This window comes from Danio rerio, chromosome 2 (genome assembly GCF_049306965.1).
Source record: "Danio rerio strain Tuebingen ecotype United States chromosome 2, GRCz12tu, whole genome shotgun sequence".
Classification (NCBI taxonomy): domain Eukaryota; kingdom Metazoa; phylum Chordata; class Actinopteri; order Cypriniformes; family Danionidae; genus Danio; species Danio rerio.
In genome coordinates, this window is record NC_133177.1 from 57,088,170 (window position 1) to 57,107,465 (window position 19,296).

Here is a 19,296-nt window from a genome sequence, read left to right on the forward strand (position 1 = left end):
AACCGCACCGGTCCGAGCAGGTAACGAGCCAGCATGGGAGACCAGCTCCGATAAGATTGCAGAACAACGTCTGTCCCTGGATCCGAGGAGTCAGCTTTACGCGATCACCAGCTGGCTTCCGTTACATAAGGGCAAATATAGATGACTAAAACCTCATTTACTCATTTTACTCATACTTTTTATTATTTATAATGTCCAAGGCATTGATATTAAAATTAAATGCTACTTTTTTTGCCTTTATTAGCCTTTTTCTCGCCTGTTTACTGGGTTAAAAATCTTACATTATTCCATCTCCACCTGCTGGTGAAAGCTAGAGCAGCTGGCGATCTTCACTCTGCAATCTATTGCTTCTCCTGCAGTTCCCGGATGTAAAGTTGAATTTTATCAGTCGAATTTGATCCACTGAATTTATGGAAGCGAATATTAGAACTGAAATAAAATGAACTGAAAATGACCTTTTGAATATTATACATCGTATTTTTAAAGGGTATTGAATATTTTGTAAGTGAAATCTGAAAATTGAATATGAATTATTGAATTTTTAAGTATGAAAACGTGTTTGAAATATTTTTCCTTGAAATATTCACAGCTTAAATAAACAGATATGTTAAATTTCAGGACCTAAAAATACAAACCCTGGAATTCAAGTCATTAAAATGCAAGAACTTGTTAATACGGTGTATTATTTTTTTCAGTTTGTGATATTCAACAAGCTTTTTAATTCAAGACTTTAGGCATTGATTTTGTTCCATACAGTCACTCCATGCTGAAATGAGCCCTCGTAGAGCCAGAAAGAATGTGATTAGCTGAGACTCTTTGGGATGCTTTCCCTCGGGTCCTCTTTTGGTTGCTAGCGGCTTGTTTAGCCTCTTGAAGTCTGTATATCAAAGCAAAGATAATTATTGAATTGAATGTAAAATGAACATCAACATTTTAAATAGTCATTTTAATTTGAATATTTGCTATTTTAGAACTTTTTTGCATGTTTTTTATGAATTATTGTCTTAAAAATAAAGTTTTTTTTTTATTTATGGCACATGTAAATAAGCCTTGCAGCAAAAAGCCTTACAATTCTCTTGTGAATTTGCAAACATACACACCTTCCTCTTCAAATATGGTCTTGCTTTCAGTCTGTCCACCCTCTGCATGAGTTCATGGACCCACTTTTCTCTGGGATCGGTGCAGAACATCCGGCCTTGTTTCAGTGTGAAGCTACATAGAGAGTTGCATTAAACATCATTAATCATGAGATCTAAAATAGACAGATTCCCTATAAAAGTGTAAGATTTTCCTTCTACAGGATTGATATTAATACATCCATTTTATTAATTATGAAGGATTTCAAAGCTATATGAAAAGATTCAAACTCAGATTATTTTGACCTGAAATGTGTCCTAAATGTTGACAGTAATTTAGTAAATACTGTCATGTTTTTGAGCCAGTAAAGTCTATTATGCTGTAAATATTAAAGTATTTGTTAAACTCTTTGTTAACAAATGTTTCAGCACAATGTAATTTTAACTACACTGAACTGAAAATACTGTAGTATACTTTGGTTTTTACTACAGTAAACTTTGGTGTACTCTATATACCCTACTGTATATGTGTAAAACAAAACTTGGGTCATTTGTTTATGTTACTATAGTTGTTGTGTTACCGTAACAAAAGCAGACGTTTTAAAACAGATCAATTTCTGTTGTTGTTGTGTTAGCATCGCAGTAATGTAATTTTTACTGTTACTATAGCAACAACATAATTTTTATAACAGATCAAGAACTAAAACTTTGTTACCATAGCAACTATACAATTTTTACAACATATCAATTACTATAGGTGTTGTTACCATAGCAACTGTAGAATGTTTACAATACATCAATTAGTGTAGTTGTAATGTTATCATAGCAACTATAGAATTTTCACAACAGATCACTTACTATAATTGTTGTGTTACCATAACAACAATATAATCTTTTACAACAGATCAATTATTATTGTTGTGTTACCATAGCAACATTGGATTTTTTTTACAACAGATCAATTACTGTGGTTGTTGTGTTACCATAGCAACAATATAATTTTTACTGTTACAATAGCAACATTATAATTTTTACTGTTACCTTAGAAACAATATATTTTTTATAACTGATCAATTACTATATATTTGTGTTACCATAACTATACATTTTTAACAACATATCAATTGCTATAGGTGTTGTGTTACCGTAGCAACTGTAGAATGTTTACAATACATCAATTAGTGTATTTGTTGTGCTACCATAGCAACTACAGAATTTTCACAACAGATCAGTTACTATAGTTGTTGTGTTAGCATAACAACAATATATTTTTTTTACAACAGATCAATAATTATTATTGTGTTACCATAGCAACAATATAATTTTTACTGTTACCATACCAACAATATAATTTTTGAAACTGATCAATTACTGTGATTTTGTGTTACCATATTTAGTACAGATCAGTTACCATAGTTGTTGTGTAAACATAGCAATATTAGCATTTTAACAACAGACCAATTATTATAGTTGCTGTGTAATCATAGCAACTATAGAATTTTCACAACAGATCAATTATTATAGTTGTGTTACCATAGCAACAACATATTTTTTACAACAGATCAATTATTATTGTTGTGTTACCATAACAACTATTGATTTTTACAACAGATCAATTACTGTAGTTTTTTTTAACCATAACAACTACAGAATGTTTACAACAGATCATTTACTATAGTTGTTATGTTACCATAGTAACTATAGAATATTTACAACAGATCAATTACTATAGTAGTTGTGTTACCATAACAACAATATATTTTTTACAACAGATCAATTACTACAGTCTTGTTACCATAACAATAGAGTTTTTTGTTTTTGTTTTTTACAACAGATCAATTACTATAGTTTTGTTACCATAACAATAGTTTTTTTTACAATAGATCAATAATTATAGTTTTGATACCATAACAACAATAGAGTTTTTACAATAGATTAATTAATATAGTTTTGTTGCCATAACAACAACAGAGTTTTTACAATAGATCAATTGCATAGTTGTTGTTACCATAGCAGCTACAAAATTTTTACAACAGATCAATTACTATAGTTGTTGTGTCACCGTAGCAACAATAAATTTTTTGCAACAGACCAATTACTATTGTTGTTTTGTTACCATAGCAACAATATACTTTTTTTGCAACGGATCAATTATTGTAGTTATTGTGTTACCCTAGCAACTATATTGCTATGATATATTTATGACAGATCAATTGCAATAGTTGTTGTGTTGCCATAGCAACAATATAACTTTAACAACAGATCAATACTACAGTAGTTGTTGTGTTACCATAGCAACTATAGAATGTTTACAACAGATCAATTAGTACAGTTGTTGTATTTACAGCAGATCAATTATTATAGTTGTTGTGATGCCATAGCAACTATAACATTTTTACAACAGATCAATTCCTGTAGTTGCTGTTACCATAGCAACAATATAATTTTCACAACAGATCAATAACTGTATTTGTTGTGTTGCCATAGCAACTACAGAATTTTTACAACAGATCAACTACTATAGTTGTTGTGTAACCATAGCAACTATATTGCTATGATATATTTATGACAGATCAATTGCAATAGTTGTTGTGTTGCCATAGCAACAATATAACTTTAACAACAGATCAATACTACAGTAGTTGTTGTGTTACCATAGCAACTATAGAATGTTTACAACAGATCAATTAGTACAGTTGTTGTATTTACAGCAGATCAATTATTATAGTTGTTGTGATGCCATAGCAACTATAACATTTTTTACAACAGATCAATTCCTGTAGTTGCTGTTACCATAGCAACAATATAATTTTCACAACAGATCAATAACTGTAATTGTTGTGTTGCCATAGCAACTACAGAATTTTTACAACAGATCAACTACTATAGTTGTTGTGTAACCATAGCAACAATAGAAGTGTTACAATAGATCAAGTACTATAGTTGTGTTACCATAGCAACCACAGAATTATCACAACAAATTAATTCAAACCCTTTATTATAGTTTGGTTCAAAAACACCATAGTATAGTATAGTATTTTTTTAATGTGGGTTTCAGGCTTCTCTCTTTATATACAGTCTGAAAGTCTATTTAAATGTTGCTTACACAATGGCTGGGATGTTGCACCCTCCGTCCACCTCTTGTTTTCTGTAGCGGATCACTCTGTTCTTCATGGAGTGGTTGATTTTCCTGACGTATTTCAGACAGCAGTCCTCATATGATCCTGCACAACAAAACCATGAGCAGCGGTGAATCACGGCACAGCTATTTTTCTGTCAGTCACCAGCGGATGATTTAGTGAACGTGCCACATTGTCTCATAAAACCATAAATGTGTTGCAAATGTACATGAAAGGGGTGGAAAAACCAAATATAAGAACTGCAAATTATTAGTAGAGCCTCCCAGATGATTTTCACAAGCGACTTTGAATTCAATTGTTATTTATTCATTTTCCTTCGGCTTAGTCCTTTATTCATGAGGAGTCACCACAGTTTTCAGTTTTCAGAATGAGCCTATGTTGCAATATATATATATATATATATATATATATATATATATATATATATATATATATATATATATATATATATATATATATATATACAGTTGAAGTCAGAATTATTAGCCCCCCTGACTTATTAGCGCCCCTGTTTATTTTTTTTCCCAAATTTCTGTTTAATGGAAGGAAGATTGTTTCAGAACATTTCTAAGCATAATAGTTTTAATAACTCATTTCTAATAAATGATTTATTTTATCTTTGTTAAGATGACAGTAAATAAGATTTTACTTTCAAGATTATATTTTCAAGACACTTCTGTACAGTTTAAAGTTACATTTAAAGGCTTGACTAGATTAATAAGGTGAACTAGGCAGGTTAGGGGAATTAGACAAGTTATTGTAAAATGATGGTTTGTTCTGTATACTATCAAACATTTTTTTATAATTTTGTCCCAAAATTGTTTTTTAAAAAAATTCAAAATTTCTCTTTAGAAGAAAAAATATTATGAGACATACTGTGAAAAACTGTATAAAATATATATATACAGTTCAAGTGAGATTTATTTTTTTCCCCCATTTCTGTTTCACGGAGAGAAGATTTTTTAAACACATTTCTAAACATAATAGTTTTAGTAACTCATTTCTAATAACTGATTTATTTTATTATAAAATGTATTATTATTTTATCTTTGCCATGATGACAGTAAATGATATTTGACTAGGCAGGTTAGGGTAATTAGGCAAGTAATTGTATAATGATGGTTTGTTCTGTAGATTATCGGAAACAAATATAGCTTACAGGGGCTAATAATGTTGTCTTTAAAATGGTGTTTAGAAAAATAAAAAATGCTTTTATTCTAGCTGAAATAAAACAAATAAGACTTTCTCCAGAAGAAAAAAATATTATCAGACATACTGTGAAAATGTTCTTGCTCTGTTAAACATCATTTGGAAAATATTTGAAAAAGAATAAAAAAATGAAAAGAGGGGCTAATAATACTGACTTCAACTGTATAACAATTTTTTTTCAAGCAAATTGTTTTGGAGTTTGACCTACATATAAAAATATCTGTTAAACTATATAATAGTTTATAGTTATATTTACTGCTTTATGACCACAGCACTTATTTGTACTTAAGCTTTTTTAATCATTCTTTAAAATATTTATAATACATATTTATAAATGTGTTAAAAGTGGAATATTTATGCAATATTTAGAGATTTCATGCATGATTACATGAATTAATCTGTATAATCACATTAATGTGTATAATTACAGTAAAAACCTGCAGTAATAGCCTGTATAATTACTGTAATATTTTTTAACATCACATTAATTCATCTGCATAAATACAATATATATATATATATATATATATATATATACATACAGTAATAATTTGTAAAATGACAGTACTATTCTGTATAATTGCAGTAATAGTTAGTAAAATGGCAGTTACTACCAGTTTTTTTTTTATCATGGTTTAAATGCAAATTATCAACAGTAATAAACTGTAATTTAATTAATTTTGACTGTAAAGTATATTTCCTATTTTTTTTTATTTTGTATGCAATTTTGTTAAATGGTTATTTAACGGAATATCACTGGAAGTCCCGCTGTCAGTCTTTTGACCTTTATTTTACGGATTGTTTTTTACCGTGTAGGTAATATTTATTTTAATAGTCTCTATTGCACATGTTGCTGACTAAAAGCTGCATTGAAACTACATACCAATTACTTCTCAATTAAGTATTAGTAGACTGTCTGCTTAACATCTGCTGATACTGCTCCTACATTAAACATTTAACTGACTATAAGAAACTTTGCAAGTACATACATTAACTTAAGAATTAGTTGGCAATAATATAACGTGCATGCACAAATCTTATAAAGCATCCAATAGAAAATATGGTGCACTCAGCTCTGTATTTATGAAGAAAAGAAGCTACCAAATCAGTCATTCAATCAGTCATCAAGTTATTTTTACCTTGTGCCGTTGTGAGGTAGATGAAGCCCAGGAGGAAGATGAAGACGAAGATGCTGAAGCGCATGTTTACCAGTGTGTGTATACTGTAAAATAAGACAGAAAAGTATGAAGCGCTTCACCAAATATGCTTACAAACTCACAGCCAGACAACAGACGCTCTTATTAAAGCGTCCATAAACCTTATCAGGAGCGTTTCCCTCATATCCGCACTTCTCCAGCCTTGAACCTTGAACATCATTAAGATTGTGCATAAAAAAGGAGCTCTTCGTGTTGTAAATTATGACAAGTGCCGTAAAAAAACATCATTTCATCACCTCTGAACAAATCAAGCACCATATAGATGAAGAACTCTCTAAAAATCGGATTGTTTTGATCCAAGGTTGGGTCAAATATGGAAAATCCCCAAAATTATGTTCCAAAAAATGAAATGTAATTTTAATCAATAATATCAACTGCTAGGTTTGTCCACATTTGACCCAATGTTGGGTGAAAACAACCCAGCATTTTATTAGAGTGTACAGAGTTAATCAAAGATGAAAAACCCAGAACACGGCCTCGGCTTAAGAGCACGTTGATCATAAAGAACATTGACATGTTTTTCAATTTACACGCATTCAGTAAAACCACAATATTTGACCCAATTTGGGGTTAAAAGCAACCCAACGTTTTTTACAGATGAAAAACTGAATCAACCTCAGTTTATAAATGCATTAATCATTCATTCATTCATTTACTTTTCGGCTTAGTCTCTTTATTAATCTGGGGTCGCCACAGCGGAATGAACCGCCAACTTATCCAGCACAATTTTTACGCAGCGGATGTCCTTCCAGCCGCAACCCATCACTGGGAAACATCCATTCACATTCATTCACACACATACACTACGGACATTTTAGCCTACCGCATGTCTTAGGACTTGTGGGGGAAACCGGCGCACCCGGAGCAAACCCACGCGAACGCGGGGAGAACATGCAAACCCCAAATAGAAACACCAACTGACCTGGCCGAGGCTCAAACCAGCGACCTTCTTGCTGTGAGGCAACAGCACTACCTACTCCGCCACCGTGTTACCCATATGCATTAATCATTAATGGATATTGACCTGTTTTACAATATACAAGCATGTGGTAAAACCATACCATTTGACCTAACATTTTCAACCCATCGTTGGGTGAGACAACCCAGAGTGCTACAGAGTGACTCAAATATCAAATCCTGAACCTGATTTAATTAATATAGACCTTTTTTACAATGTACATACGTCCACCAAAAAAGCTATATTTGACCTGACGTTGGGTTAAAATAACCCAGCATTGTTTAGAGTGTACAAAAAGATGAAAAACCGAACACAACCTCAGTTTATGAACGCATTATGCATTAACGGATATTGACCTGTTTTGCAATTTACATGCTTGCAGAATATAAAATATATTTGACCCAACATTGAGTTAAAACAACCCAGCAGTTTTTAGAGAGCACAGAGTAACTTTAAAATGAAAAATTGAATGTAACGTCAGTTTATGAATGGATTGATGATTATAGAATATTGACCTGTTATTCTACATGCATGCAGACACGATATTTGACCCAATTTCGATTTAAAACAATCCAGCATTTTTTGGATTGCGCAGAAGAACTCGAAGATGAAAAATTCATTAAATGTTAATATATATTGACTCATTTTACAATTTACATGCATGCAGAAAAAAACATACTACTTGACCCCATACTGGGTTAAAATAACCCAGCATTTATTTTAAAGAATAATGCAATTGTTGAAAAAAAATGCATTAATAATTAATAGATAGTGACCTGTTTTACAATTTTCATGCATGCAGTAAAATCTCAGTATTTCATGCGACATTGGGTCAAAACAACCCAACATTTTTTAGAGTAACCTAAAGATGGAAAACTTAACGCAACTTCAGCATTAATCATTGAGCATTGACCTGGTTCAAAATTTACATGCATACAGCATGTAAATTTGACCCAACACTGTGTTAGAACAACCCAGCAACGTTTTAGATGGCACAAAATAACTCTAAGTTGAAAAAACAAATGCAGTTTCAGATTTAAAATGTTATTTTTTTCAGATTTTAAAAGTTTTCGAATTCCCATAAATCTGATAAACTGCAATATTTAACCCAAAACTATGTTAAATGACCCAACATTTTAAAATGTGCCGAGTAACCTAAAGTTGAAAAACTGAATGCAGCTTTAGTTAATCATTGCATTAATCATTAATGAATATTGACCTGTTTTACCATTTACATGCATGTAAAACAAAACACAATATTTGACCCAATGTTGGGTTAAAATAACCCAACATTTCTTTTTAGATTGCAAAGAATAACTCTTAAATGAAAAACCTAATGCAATCTATAATCATGAATGTATTAATAATTAATGAATATTGACCTTTTGTAAAATGTACACGCAAATGGTAAAACCACAATATTTGACCCAACATTGGGTTAAATGACCCAACATTTTTTAGTGTACAGAATAACCTAAAGATGAAAAGCTGAATGCAACTTCTGTTTAGGAATGAATTAATCATTATTAAATATTGACCCATTTTATCATTTACATGCATGCAGAAGAAAACACATTTGACCCAATATTGGGTTAAATACCTCAGCATTTTTAGATTGCAAAGAATAACTCTAAGATGAAAAACCGAATGCAATCTCAAATTGTGAATGTGTTAATCATTAATGGATATTGACCTGTTTTAAAATGTACATGCACCGCAATATTTGACCCAACATTGGGTTAAAACAAGCCAAGACTTTTTTTAGATTGGTCAAAATAACATAAAAGTGTTAATCAATAATGGATATTGACTTGTTTTAAAATTGACACAATATTTGACCCATTGTGTTTTTAAAACAACCCAACTTTTTTAGAGTGCAGAATAACCTAAGGATAAAACACTGAACGCAACCTCAGTTTATGAACACATTAATCATTAATGAACATTGACTTGTTTTACAATTTACGTGCATGCAGTAAAAGTGTAGTCATAACAAAGTCAAATGTGCTCGTAAAGGCAGCAGGTGCCTGTCGGCATTTCAAAGCGACAAAAAGTGTCAGTTTAGCTGTTGAACTAAACGCAGAACTAATGCTGCTGATAAAAATGACTGCTCACCTTCTTTGTAAAGCAAGAATAAAGTAGTTTGTCCCCAGAATGCAGAAATCTGTGAGCGCTTCACACTCGCTTTCATTTATAATCTGCCCAGCCCTGATACCCAACCCAGACGAAACCACGCCCCTCAGAAATAATGGGGATTAACCCTAACCTATTGCTCACCAACTTCATATTAGGTGGCCTTAACCAGGTGTGGATTCCAGCTGCAGTCCAGTAATGGGAAACACACATACACTCTCAGATTCATGCACACACTTATACACTATGGCCAATTTAGTTAATCCAATTTACCTATAGCGCATGTGTTTGGACTGTGGGGGAAACCGGAGCACAATGAGGACACTTACACCAATACAGAGAGAACAAGCAAATCCCTAAATATTATTTATTATAAAATAAAATAGAGCTCTATTATATTATATTTTATATACCGATGGACCGACCAAGACCCCCCACCCACCTACTTCTCTAAACCGAACTGGTAGTGTTTTCAAAAGCACTGATTGCACACAGCAGATCTCGCAACTCAATTTACAATTAGAGGGTTACAAAGTTAGCTTTAGCTCTACTATAAAAGATCTGGGTGTCATATTAGACAGCAATCTAACTTTTAAAAACCATATATCCCATGTCACAAAAACTGCCTTCTTTCATCTGAGAAATATCGCTAAATTACGTAATATGCTATCCATCTCAGATGCAGAAAAGCTAGTCCATGCTTTCATGACTTCGAGACTAGATTACTGTAATGCTCTATTTGCTGGCTGTCCAGCATCCTCTATTAACAAACTTCAATTAGTACAAAATGCAGCAGCCAGAGTTCTGACCAGGTCTAGAAAATATGATCATATAACCCCAATTTTATCCTCCTTACACTGGCTGCCTGTTAAGTTTCGTATTGAATTTAAAATATTACTTCTCACCTATAAAGCTCTAAATAATGTAGCTCCTGTTTATCTAACCAACCTTCTGTCTCGCTACGAACCAACTCGCTCTTTAAGATCTCAAAATTCAGGGCTTCTGGTAGTACCTAGAATAGCAAAATCAAGTAAAGGAGGTCGAGCCTTCTCTTTCATGGCTCCTACACTCTGGAATAGCCTTCCTGATAACGTCCGAGGCTCAGACACACTCTCCCAGTTCAAAACTAGATTAAAGACCTTTCTGTTTAGTAAAGCATACACTCAATGCATCTACTAGCGGGTTCCACACTGGCTTCTGCATCTTGCTTATACACTATGAACAGCAGCTACGCTAATTATTCTCTTTATTCTCTATTTTCACCTGGGGATACTCATCCCGAGGTCCTCAGATTAGGCGGAGTCACTGATTGGATCCAAGACCAGTGACGTGATGATCCCAAGGATTCCATATCCGGGACCAGGCCATATCCTGAGCTGCTGCTGCGCTGATGGTCGTGGGGAGTGGAGAACATGTGTCTGATTCCAGCGACGCTCCAGGGACAGACGAGTCTTCGCTGAGGCCATCTTCCAGCATAAACCACGACGAATGAAGTTCTGCACAAGACTTTTGGCCAGCGGAGAAATTAAAATGGTCGTGCCCAACTGAGTCTGGTTCTCTCAAGGTTTTTTTTCTTCACTCCCATCAGGTGAAGTTTTTTTTCCCTCTCCGCTGTCGCCACTGCCTCGCATGGTTCAGGATTGGTAGAGCTACGCATCGATGAATTTGCTCTTCAGTGTTTGAACTCTCAGTAAATCACACTGAACTGAGCTAAACTGAACTGAACTGAACTTAAACACTAAAACCTGAACCACACTGTTCCAGTTACTGAACCACACTGTTCCAGTTACTATGACCATTTATGTGAAGCTGCTTTGACACAATCTACATTGTAAAAGCGCTATACAAATAAAGCTGAATTGAATGAATTGAATTGAATTGATTGACCCGCACACCACCTTCCCTGAACCCAACCAACAGTGTTTTAAAAAGCACTGGATGACCCGCCCACCAACTTTCCTAAACCCAACCGACAGTGTTTTCAAAATCACTGATTGACCCACCCACCCACTTCCCTAAACCCAATTAACAGTGTTTTTAAAGAAAAAGAAAAGCCCAGAAAAAGAAAAGCCCTTGTCTTATTTTACCATGTTTTCAGATTTCACCACATTCTCACCCTGTTATTTACTTGTTTATTATTCTTTTTGGCTTTTGTTTTTTTCCTACCCGCTTTCTGGAATCATTCTTCAGACTTAAACACTACTCAAAGACACTACTATACAGCTCAAAGTGACATTTAAAGGCTTAACTAGGTTAATTAGGTTAACTAAGCAGGTAGGGGTAATTAGGCAAGTTGTTGTATAACGATGGTTTGTTCTGTAGATTATCGAGAAAAAAAAAATACATTGCTTAAAGGGGCTAATAATTTTGTCCCTAAAATTGAGTTTAAAAAAATTAAATCTTCTTTCATTCTAGCCAAAATAAAACAAACAAGACTTTCTCCAGAAGAAAAAATATTATCAGACATACTGTGAAAAATTCCTGGCTCTGTTAAACATCATTAGGGAAATATTTAAAAAAGAAAAAACAATTGAAAGGGGGGCCAATAATTCTGACTTCAACTTTATAGATAATACACACACATACAATATCTCAAAACTTTTATTTTTGGATGTGAATAATCATGATTAATCTTTGCCCAACACTAATAAAATCTTATTTTTAGGTGTAAAATGTTGAATAAAAATTCCTTTTTTTTCTAGTGAGAAATGTAAGTCAAACTTAATTATCTTAAATCTGTTTTACGAAAATAATACAATAATATAACAATACAACATGACTATAATAAGTGCACAGAGTCAGACAGGAATGCATATTAAGTTTCTGCTTTAGAGTTTTAAGTATGTCGTGACAAACAATTCAGTAACATATCAACGCATGTTTCATTCGGCCTGTGTAATGAAACTTCTAATTCATGCAATTTTTTGTGATGATCATTCAGTCATTGCCAGGTGTTATGTAGGGGGAAAATCTGAAACAAGCCATTATGGTGCAAATTCAGGCCTTGGAGCATTTATAAGAAATGTAAGCCAAACTCGGAGCTGTTTAAACTTGACTTTTGTTAAACGAGTCTTCTAGCTTTTTGCAATTACACAAAACACGAGTGACAGGAGCGGCGCATCAGATTTCTGCCTCTCAAGACACTAAACTTCACCCTAGAAGTGTTGATGTTACAAAATATCACGTTTCTCACCTCGAAAACCTTTTAGCTTGGCATCTTAATGAGTAACATTTCACTTTCTGATTGTCAGCTTGCTCTTATGTAAGGCGTCTTCTGTTTTTCTTAACCTCGTGTGAAAAGGGCAAATATTTTCATGGGCTGAAATTCATGGGTAAATTACACTAATTAGTACACCTTACTTGATTGATTTGTTTTACAATGCAGTCACAAGTAATCTTAAGCAGATTTGTCATTTAGCAATAGCATGATGGAATTTGTGGTGAGAGTAAGAAGCATAAATCTTTTTGGTGGCATGCGAAAACCACCCAATCATACTGAAATTGACCCAAAAACACCATTAAAATGTGCTGGTTTTAATGGGTAACAATGTTTTGAAATTATTAATATTATTCGGAAACCATTTAAACATTTGTGATTGTATATATTGTTTCGTTTTGCTTCATAAAATAGAAATGAGTCATTTCTGTGAGATTATGCTTTGATGTAATCACATTATTACTCTCGCGTTCGCGTTGAGTCGAGTCGCGTTGATTCATTTCGCAGCTGATTCTGGTTTACTTCATATCGACTGAACTAATTAATTAATTACAAATGTTCATCAGAAATGTCCACTGGAGTAATTAAACTTCGACATTTAGATTTGTCTCATGTAGGTAGGTAGCCTATGTTTCTATTGACTCGTCATAGAAGAGTCAGTTCAAAAGAGTCGTTTATTCGCAAATTGGATTTGGTTGTGGAAATGTCGAGCTAATCTTACACAGGTTGGTTAAATATGCATTACTTAAATTATAAAAGTTAAATAACTATAATTAAGACTTGTTTGTGAGATTACGCTTTGTTTTGTAGCTAAAATAATCTTTAATTATCACATTGATTATTGAATCGCAATGATTCATTTCGCAGCTCTAGCTGATCATGGTTTACCTTATATTGACCGAACTGATTTAGTTCATAACAAAAGTATAAGAGTATTTAAGTATACTACGAGAGTATTTAAACTTCGACTTTGTAAGTTTGTTTCTTTGTAGGTTGTTTCTATCGACTCATCATAGAAGAATCAGTTTAAAAGAGTTGTTCGTGAGTTGGATTTGGTCGCGGAAACGAACGATGCTACGTACTGTAAATGTTTAGCTGATTTGTCTTGCAGCTGGCTTCACAGGTAGGCTATAAGTATCGGCATAGCTTAAATTCAAGTTAAATAACTATCAGACAAAGGTTCTTCAGAAATGTCCATGAGAGCACTTAAACTTTGACTTTTAAGTTTGTTTCTAGACGGTCTATTTGGGATAATCCAATTGGCTTACTAATGATTACAGATAAGAGACCAGCCGCAATCAATCATATCACATGCTCCTCTCGAAATGAGTTTGTGAAACTTCATTTAATATTTCCTGAATAAAACCCCATTGTTACACTTAAAGGACATTCGTCTGCTGAAAATGTCTGCTAAAAACCCTTTCATTCATTCATTCATTCATTCATTCATTCATTCATTCAATTTCCTTTGGCTTTGGGCTGATTTATACATCTTCGTCAAGCGCACCTCATACAGTTGAAACCAGAAGTTTACATACTCTATTGTATGTATAATATAGTTTACATATAATAACCATTTTTTTTAATATCTGATGGTAAATTATACTAAACGTTTACTATTTTAGGTCCGTTAGGATTATATAAATGATTTACATTTCTTAATGCCAGAATAATGAGAGATTTGTTTTGGGGATTTTTTTGTAATAATTTCTAGACAGTCAAAGTTTACATACATTTTCTTTTTTTTTTTCTTCTTTTTTTTTTTTTTTAGCTTTGCTTTTAAACTGTATAACTTTGTTCAAATGTTTTGGGTCTCCTTCCACAAGCTTTTCACAATAGTTTGCAGGAATTTTGGCCCATTCCTTCTGACAGAATTGATGTAACTGAGTCAGATTTGTTGGCTGTCTTGCTTTTATGTGAAGCTGCTTTGACACAATCTACATTGTAAAAGCACTATACAAATAAAGGTGAATTGAATTAAATTGCTCACACAAGCTTTTTCAACTCTGCCCACAAATTTTCTTTAGGATTGACATCAGGGCTTTGTGATGGCCACTCCAAAACATTCACTCTGTTATCCTTAAAGCACATTTTAACTAATTTGGCAGTATGCTTAGGGTCATGGTCTGTTTGGAAGACCCATTTGTGGCCAATTTTCAATTTCCTGGCTGATGTCTTGAGATGTTGCTTCAATATTTTTTCATGATGTCATCTATGCTGTAAAGTGGACCAGTCCCTCCTGCAGCAAAACAGCCCCACAACATGATGCTGCCGCCCCTATACTTCACAGTAGGGATGGTGTTCCTAGGCTCGTAAGCTTTACCCTTTGTCCTCCAAATGTAACACCGGTCATTACGGCCAAACAGTTCAATCTTATCTCCATCACACCACAGGACATGTCTCCAAATATGTCTCTTTTTCCCAGTGTAATTTAGCAAATTGTAATCTGGCTTTTTTGTTGATTCTGGCTTGTTGATTTTCCCATGTTGTCACAGAAGGAAGCAGTGTGTTTGAGGTTTTCCCTTAAAAACTATTCTACAGTTGTGCCTCCAGTGAACTTAAATGTTATCAATTAGCCAATCATAAAACTTCCAAAACCTTGACACCATCATCATCATCTGAGCTTTTTCAGAGGCGTAATAATCTTATTGTGTTTATACTTGACTTTCAAGAAAAGGTATAACAATCTCAAAAATATCTTCCATCATTCTGCTATTAAGCATAACAGAAACAAAATTTGATAATCCTAACTTACCTAAAAAAGAAAAAGTTTAGTCACATTAACATCTGACTTTTTTTTTAAATGGTTATGTGCCTTTTTATACTGTGTATGTAAACTCCTGGTTTCAACTGTATATGCTCCAGTAAAGCCTTCACGTGGTCGCATATATACCTTGCCGTGGCTGACGCTGATGCACTTCTCTCAAAACATTTTACTACATATTGCAGCGACACGTAGCGCAAGCTCTGAATAGTCGGCTTGGTAGCTGTGAGAAGTGTGGGCGGGGCCAAAAGCCACAGCAACCTGTTGGAGGGAGTGTCTACAAGTGTCCAGTGAAGATGGAAACTGCTGTTTTGTGTTTACCTTATGATTAAAGTTGTCGCACGTCCGCCGGTTCCCGCCTTTGAATAATCGAGTTTTAGCTACTTGTACATTAAGGAAGCATTCAGAAAAACAAAACACCCGCGAAGAAACTTGACACAAAGGAACATACTAATAGCATTTCCAAAGCAAACAGCACGCAGAAGTATAAATGCACAGCTACGTGCAAGACAAGTGCCATGGGTCTAGCCCGATCTTACAAAGAAACGTAAGTGCTTTACGTTTTGTCCGTTTAGTGGCTAATTTGTACGAATTCGTACGAGTTCAGTCGTTCAAAAATGTACGATTTTGAAAAGGAGGCGTGGCACCCAACCCCACCCCTAACCCCAACCGTCATTGGATAATGAGCAAATCGTACTAAATTGTATGAATTAGATTACGAATTCATACGAATTAGCCACTAAATCAAAAAGTTACGAATTGCCATGAGATTGTGTTGGTGGGTCACGCCAATCACTCGCCACCAAAGTATAAATTAACCTTTAGTCCCTTTATTCATCAGGTGTCGCCACAGCGTAATGAAACGCCAACTTATCTAGCATATGTTTTACATAGTGGATGCTCTTTCAGCTGCAAATCCAGTACTGGGAAACACCCACACACACAAATTCACACTCATACGGCCAATTTAGTTTATTCAATTCACCTATAGCGCATGTGTTTGGACTGTGGGGTAAACCGGAGCACACGGAGGAAACCTACACGAACACGAGGAGAACAAGCAAACTCCACACAGAAATGCCAACTGACCCAGCCGGGACTCGAACCAGCAACCTTCTTTCTGTGAGGTGACAGTGCCAACCACTGAGCCACCGTGTCGCCCAAAAAAAAAGATAGATACACACAATGAACTATTTAAACGTACAATATGTGCTGCTTTTAGATTACGCATATGATGCATCAGGCATTTGACCTATATACCAAAAATAACTGGAGTGCAAAACAACATCAGGGACTCCATAAAGGATTAAACAAAGTCAAAAGGAGGAATTGGAGCGTTTATTTCCCAAGCTGTTCTCTATCTCAGGTTGTATCATGTCCTGACAGCGTTTTGCCTCATATTTCAAACGGCTCTGTCACCACAACATTAAATCATGTGTCGCTCCTTTGACCCCTTGTTTCCCTTTGAGAATCTCGGATGTTTTAATGTGGGAGCTGAAAGTGGCCATATGATAGCACCACTCTCTGTTTATGATCTCTCGCAGCATCCACTGAGCCATAAGAGCCGACTGGATCTCTCTTTTGTTTGTTTCTCACGGGATGTGTTGCTACTTTCGCTTTTTTTTTTTAAAGTACACTGTAAAAAATAAACATTATTTTACTGGTAATTGTCTGTATTGTTTTACAGAACTTTCCAGTTTTTTCATTATACAGTGAAATACCTGTGGTGTTACAGATATGTTCTGTAATAAAAAATCTCACATTAAATTTACAGGTATTGCTTGTAATTTGGTATTACGTAATTTTTCTGCGTTTTAAAGAAAATTTGATGTATTTTCAGAAAGTAACACGTAATTTTACATTAATATTTACAGATTTTTACCGTAAAAATAAGGAACAAAATTTCTGTCAAATTGTTTTTAGTGAAGATAGTAAACAACATGAAGATAACATATAATGCATGCGCTGTAAACTATGAAATGTTTATTTTACTACTTTAACAATGTTGCTATGCAAACTGTGATGATCACCAGTGATCTAGCAGCTGCGGATTGCTTTAAAACTAAACGTTACTTTCACGAACTACAACTCCCAGCATGCACCTCGCACACCTGGGTTGCTAACTCTAACTGATTACACAGTCAGAAGATGGTTATGGTTCTGATATGGTACTGATGCGGTTTCCCTTACCTTGCCGTGTTTGACCCTTTATTTGTTATTTTGTTTGCCGCCTTTACGCTTGGGATTATTCGTGCACCTGTTTGTTCCTGTTTCAACTGTTAATTGCAGGATGATTCTGTTAATAAACTGCTATTTGGTCCTCAACCTTGTTGTGCAGGCGTCCTCACATGACACTAACTTTGTTTTTGTTGTTAAATGATGACCAAATGTGGTATTTGTAAAATAGAAAAAAAAATTAGAGAGATAACAGTTTTGTATATTCTCAAGCAAATTGTTTTGGAGTTCAACTTACATCTCCTTCAAATATTTGTTCAACTATATTATAGTTTATAGTTATATTTAGTGTTTTATGACAACAGAAATTATTTGTACCTAAGCTTTTTTTTTCAATTATTTTTTAAAAAGTTTTTTTTCCAGTTTTGTTGGCGCCAGTGGTGTAGTGGTTAGTGCGTCGACACATGCACTCTAGTGCTCGCGGCGACCCGGGTTCGATTCCGCCTTGCGGTGTTGTGCCGATCCTTCCCCTCTCTCTGCTCCCCATGCTTTCCTGTCAATTCTCTCTACTGTCCTGTCAAAAATGAAGGTGAAAACCCCGAAAAAATAATTATATAAAAAAAAAAAAAATCCAGTTTTAAAGGTATGCCAAAAGTGGAAAATTTATGGAATATTTAGGGATTTCATGCATAATAACATAAATTAATCTGTATAATTAGAGTGATAACATGTATAATTACAGTAATTATTCTTATAATCACATTAATTGTATGTGTAATTACATTAATAAATTATATATTCGCAGTAATATTTGTAAAAAGACAGTAATTGCAGTTATAATTACAGCGGATGCCCTTCCATCTGCAACCCATCTCTGGGAAACATCCATACACTTTCATTCACACTCATACACTACAGACAATTTAGCCTACCCAATTCACCTATTCCGCATGTCTTTGGACTGTGAGGGAAACCGGAGCACCCAGAGGAAACCCACGCAAATGCAGGGAAAACATGCAAACTCCACACAGAAACGCCAACTGACTCAGCCGAGGCTCAAACCAGTGACTTTCTTGCTGTGAGGCAGTGCTGGGAAACATCTATACACACTCATTCTCACACACACACACACACACACACCCACACACACACACACACACACACACACTACAGTCAATTTTAGCATATCCAATTCACCTATAACGCATGTCTTTGGACTTGTGGGGGAAACCGGAGCACCCTGAGGAAACCCACACGAACACAGGGAGAACATGCAAACTCGTTCCAACAAACATGTTTTATATTTGCCAATTAGAGCAAACGTAACTTCTGTGCTTTGTCCTTCTGAAACACAAACACTGGAGGAGCAATGGCAGGCTTCTTTGTTAAACAGACAAAAACAAAAAC

At 34.4% G+C, this 19,296-nt stretch overlaps 1 protein-coding gene across 1 annotated transcript; it reads right to left on the reverse strand.

Annotated features, from left to right (window-relative positions):
- Nucleotides 1-752: 752 nt before the first annotated feature.
- Nucleotides 753-9,772, reverse strand: ccl25a (chemokine (C-C motif) ligand 25a). The gene is made up of 5 exons (XM_002660965.7): nt 9,716-9,772; nt 6,565-6,647; nt 4,183-4,300; nt 1,101-1,212; nt 753-877 (listed from the first exon to the last, which is right to left on the reverse strand). The coding sequence occupies exons 2-5, from the start codon at nt 6,626-6,628 to the stop codon at nt 863-865; spliced, it is 309 nt and encodes a 102-aa protein (XP_002661011.3). The 5' UTR covers nt 6,629-6,647; nt 9,716-9,772; the 3' UTR covers nt 753-862.
- Nucleotides 9,773-19,296: the final 9,524 nt, after the last annotated feature.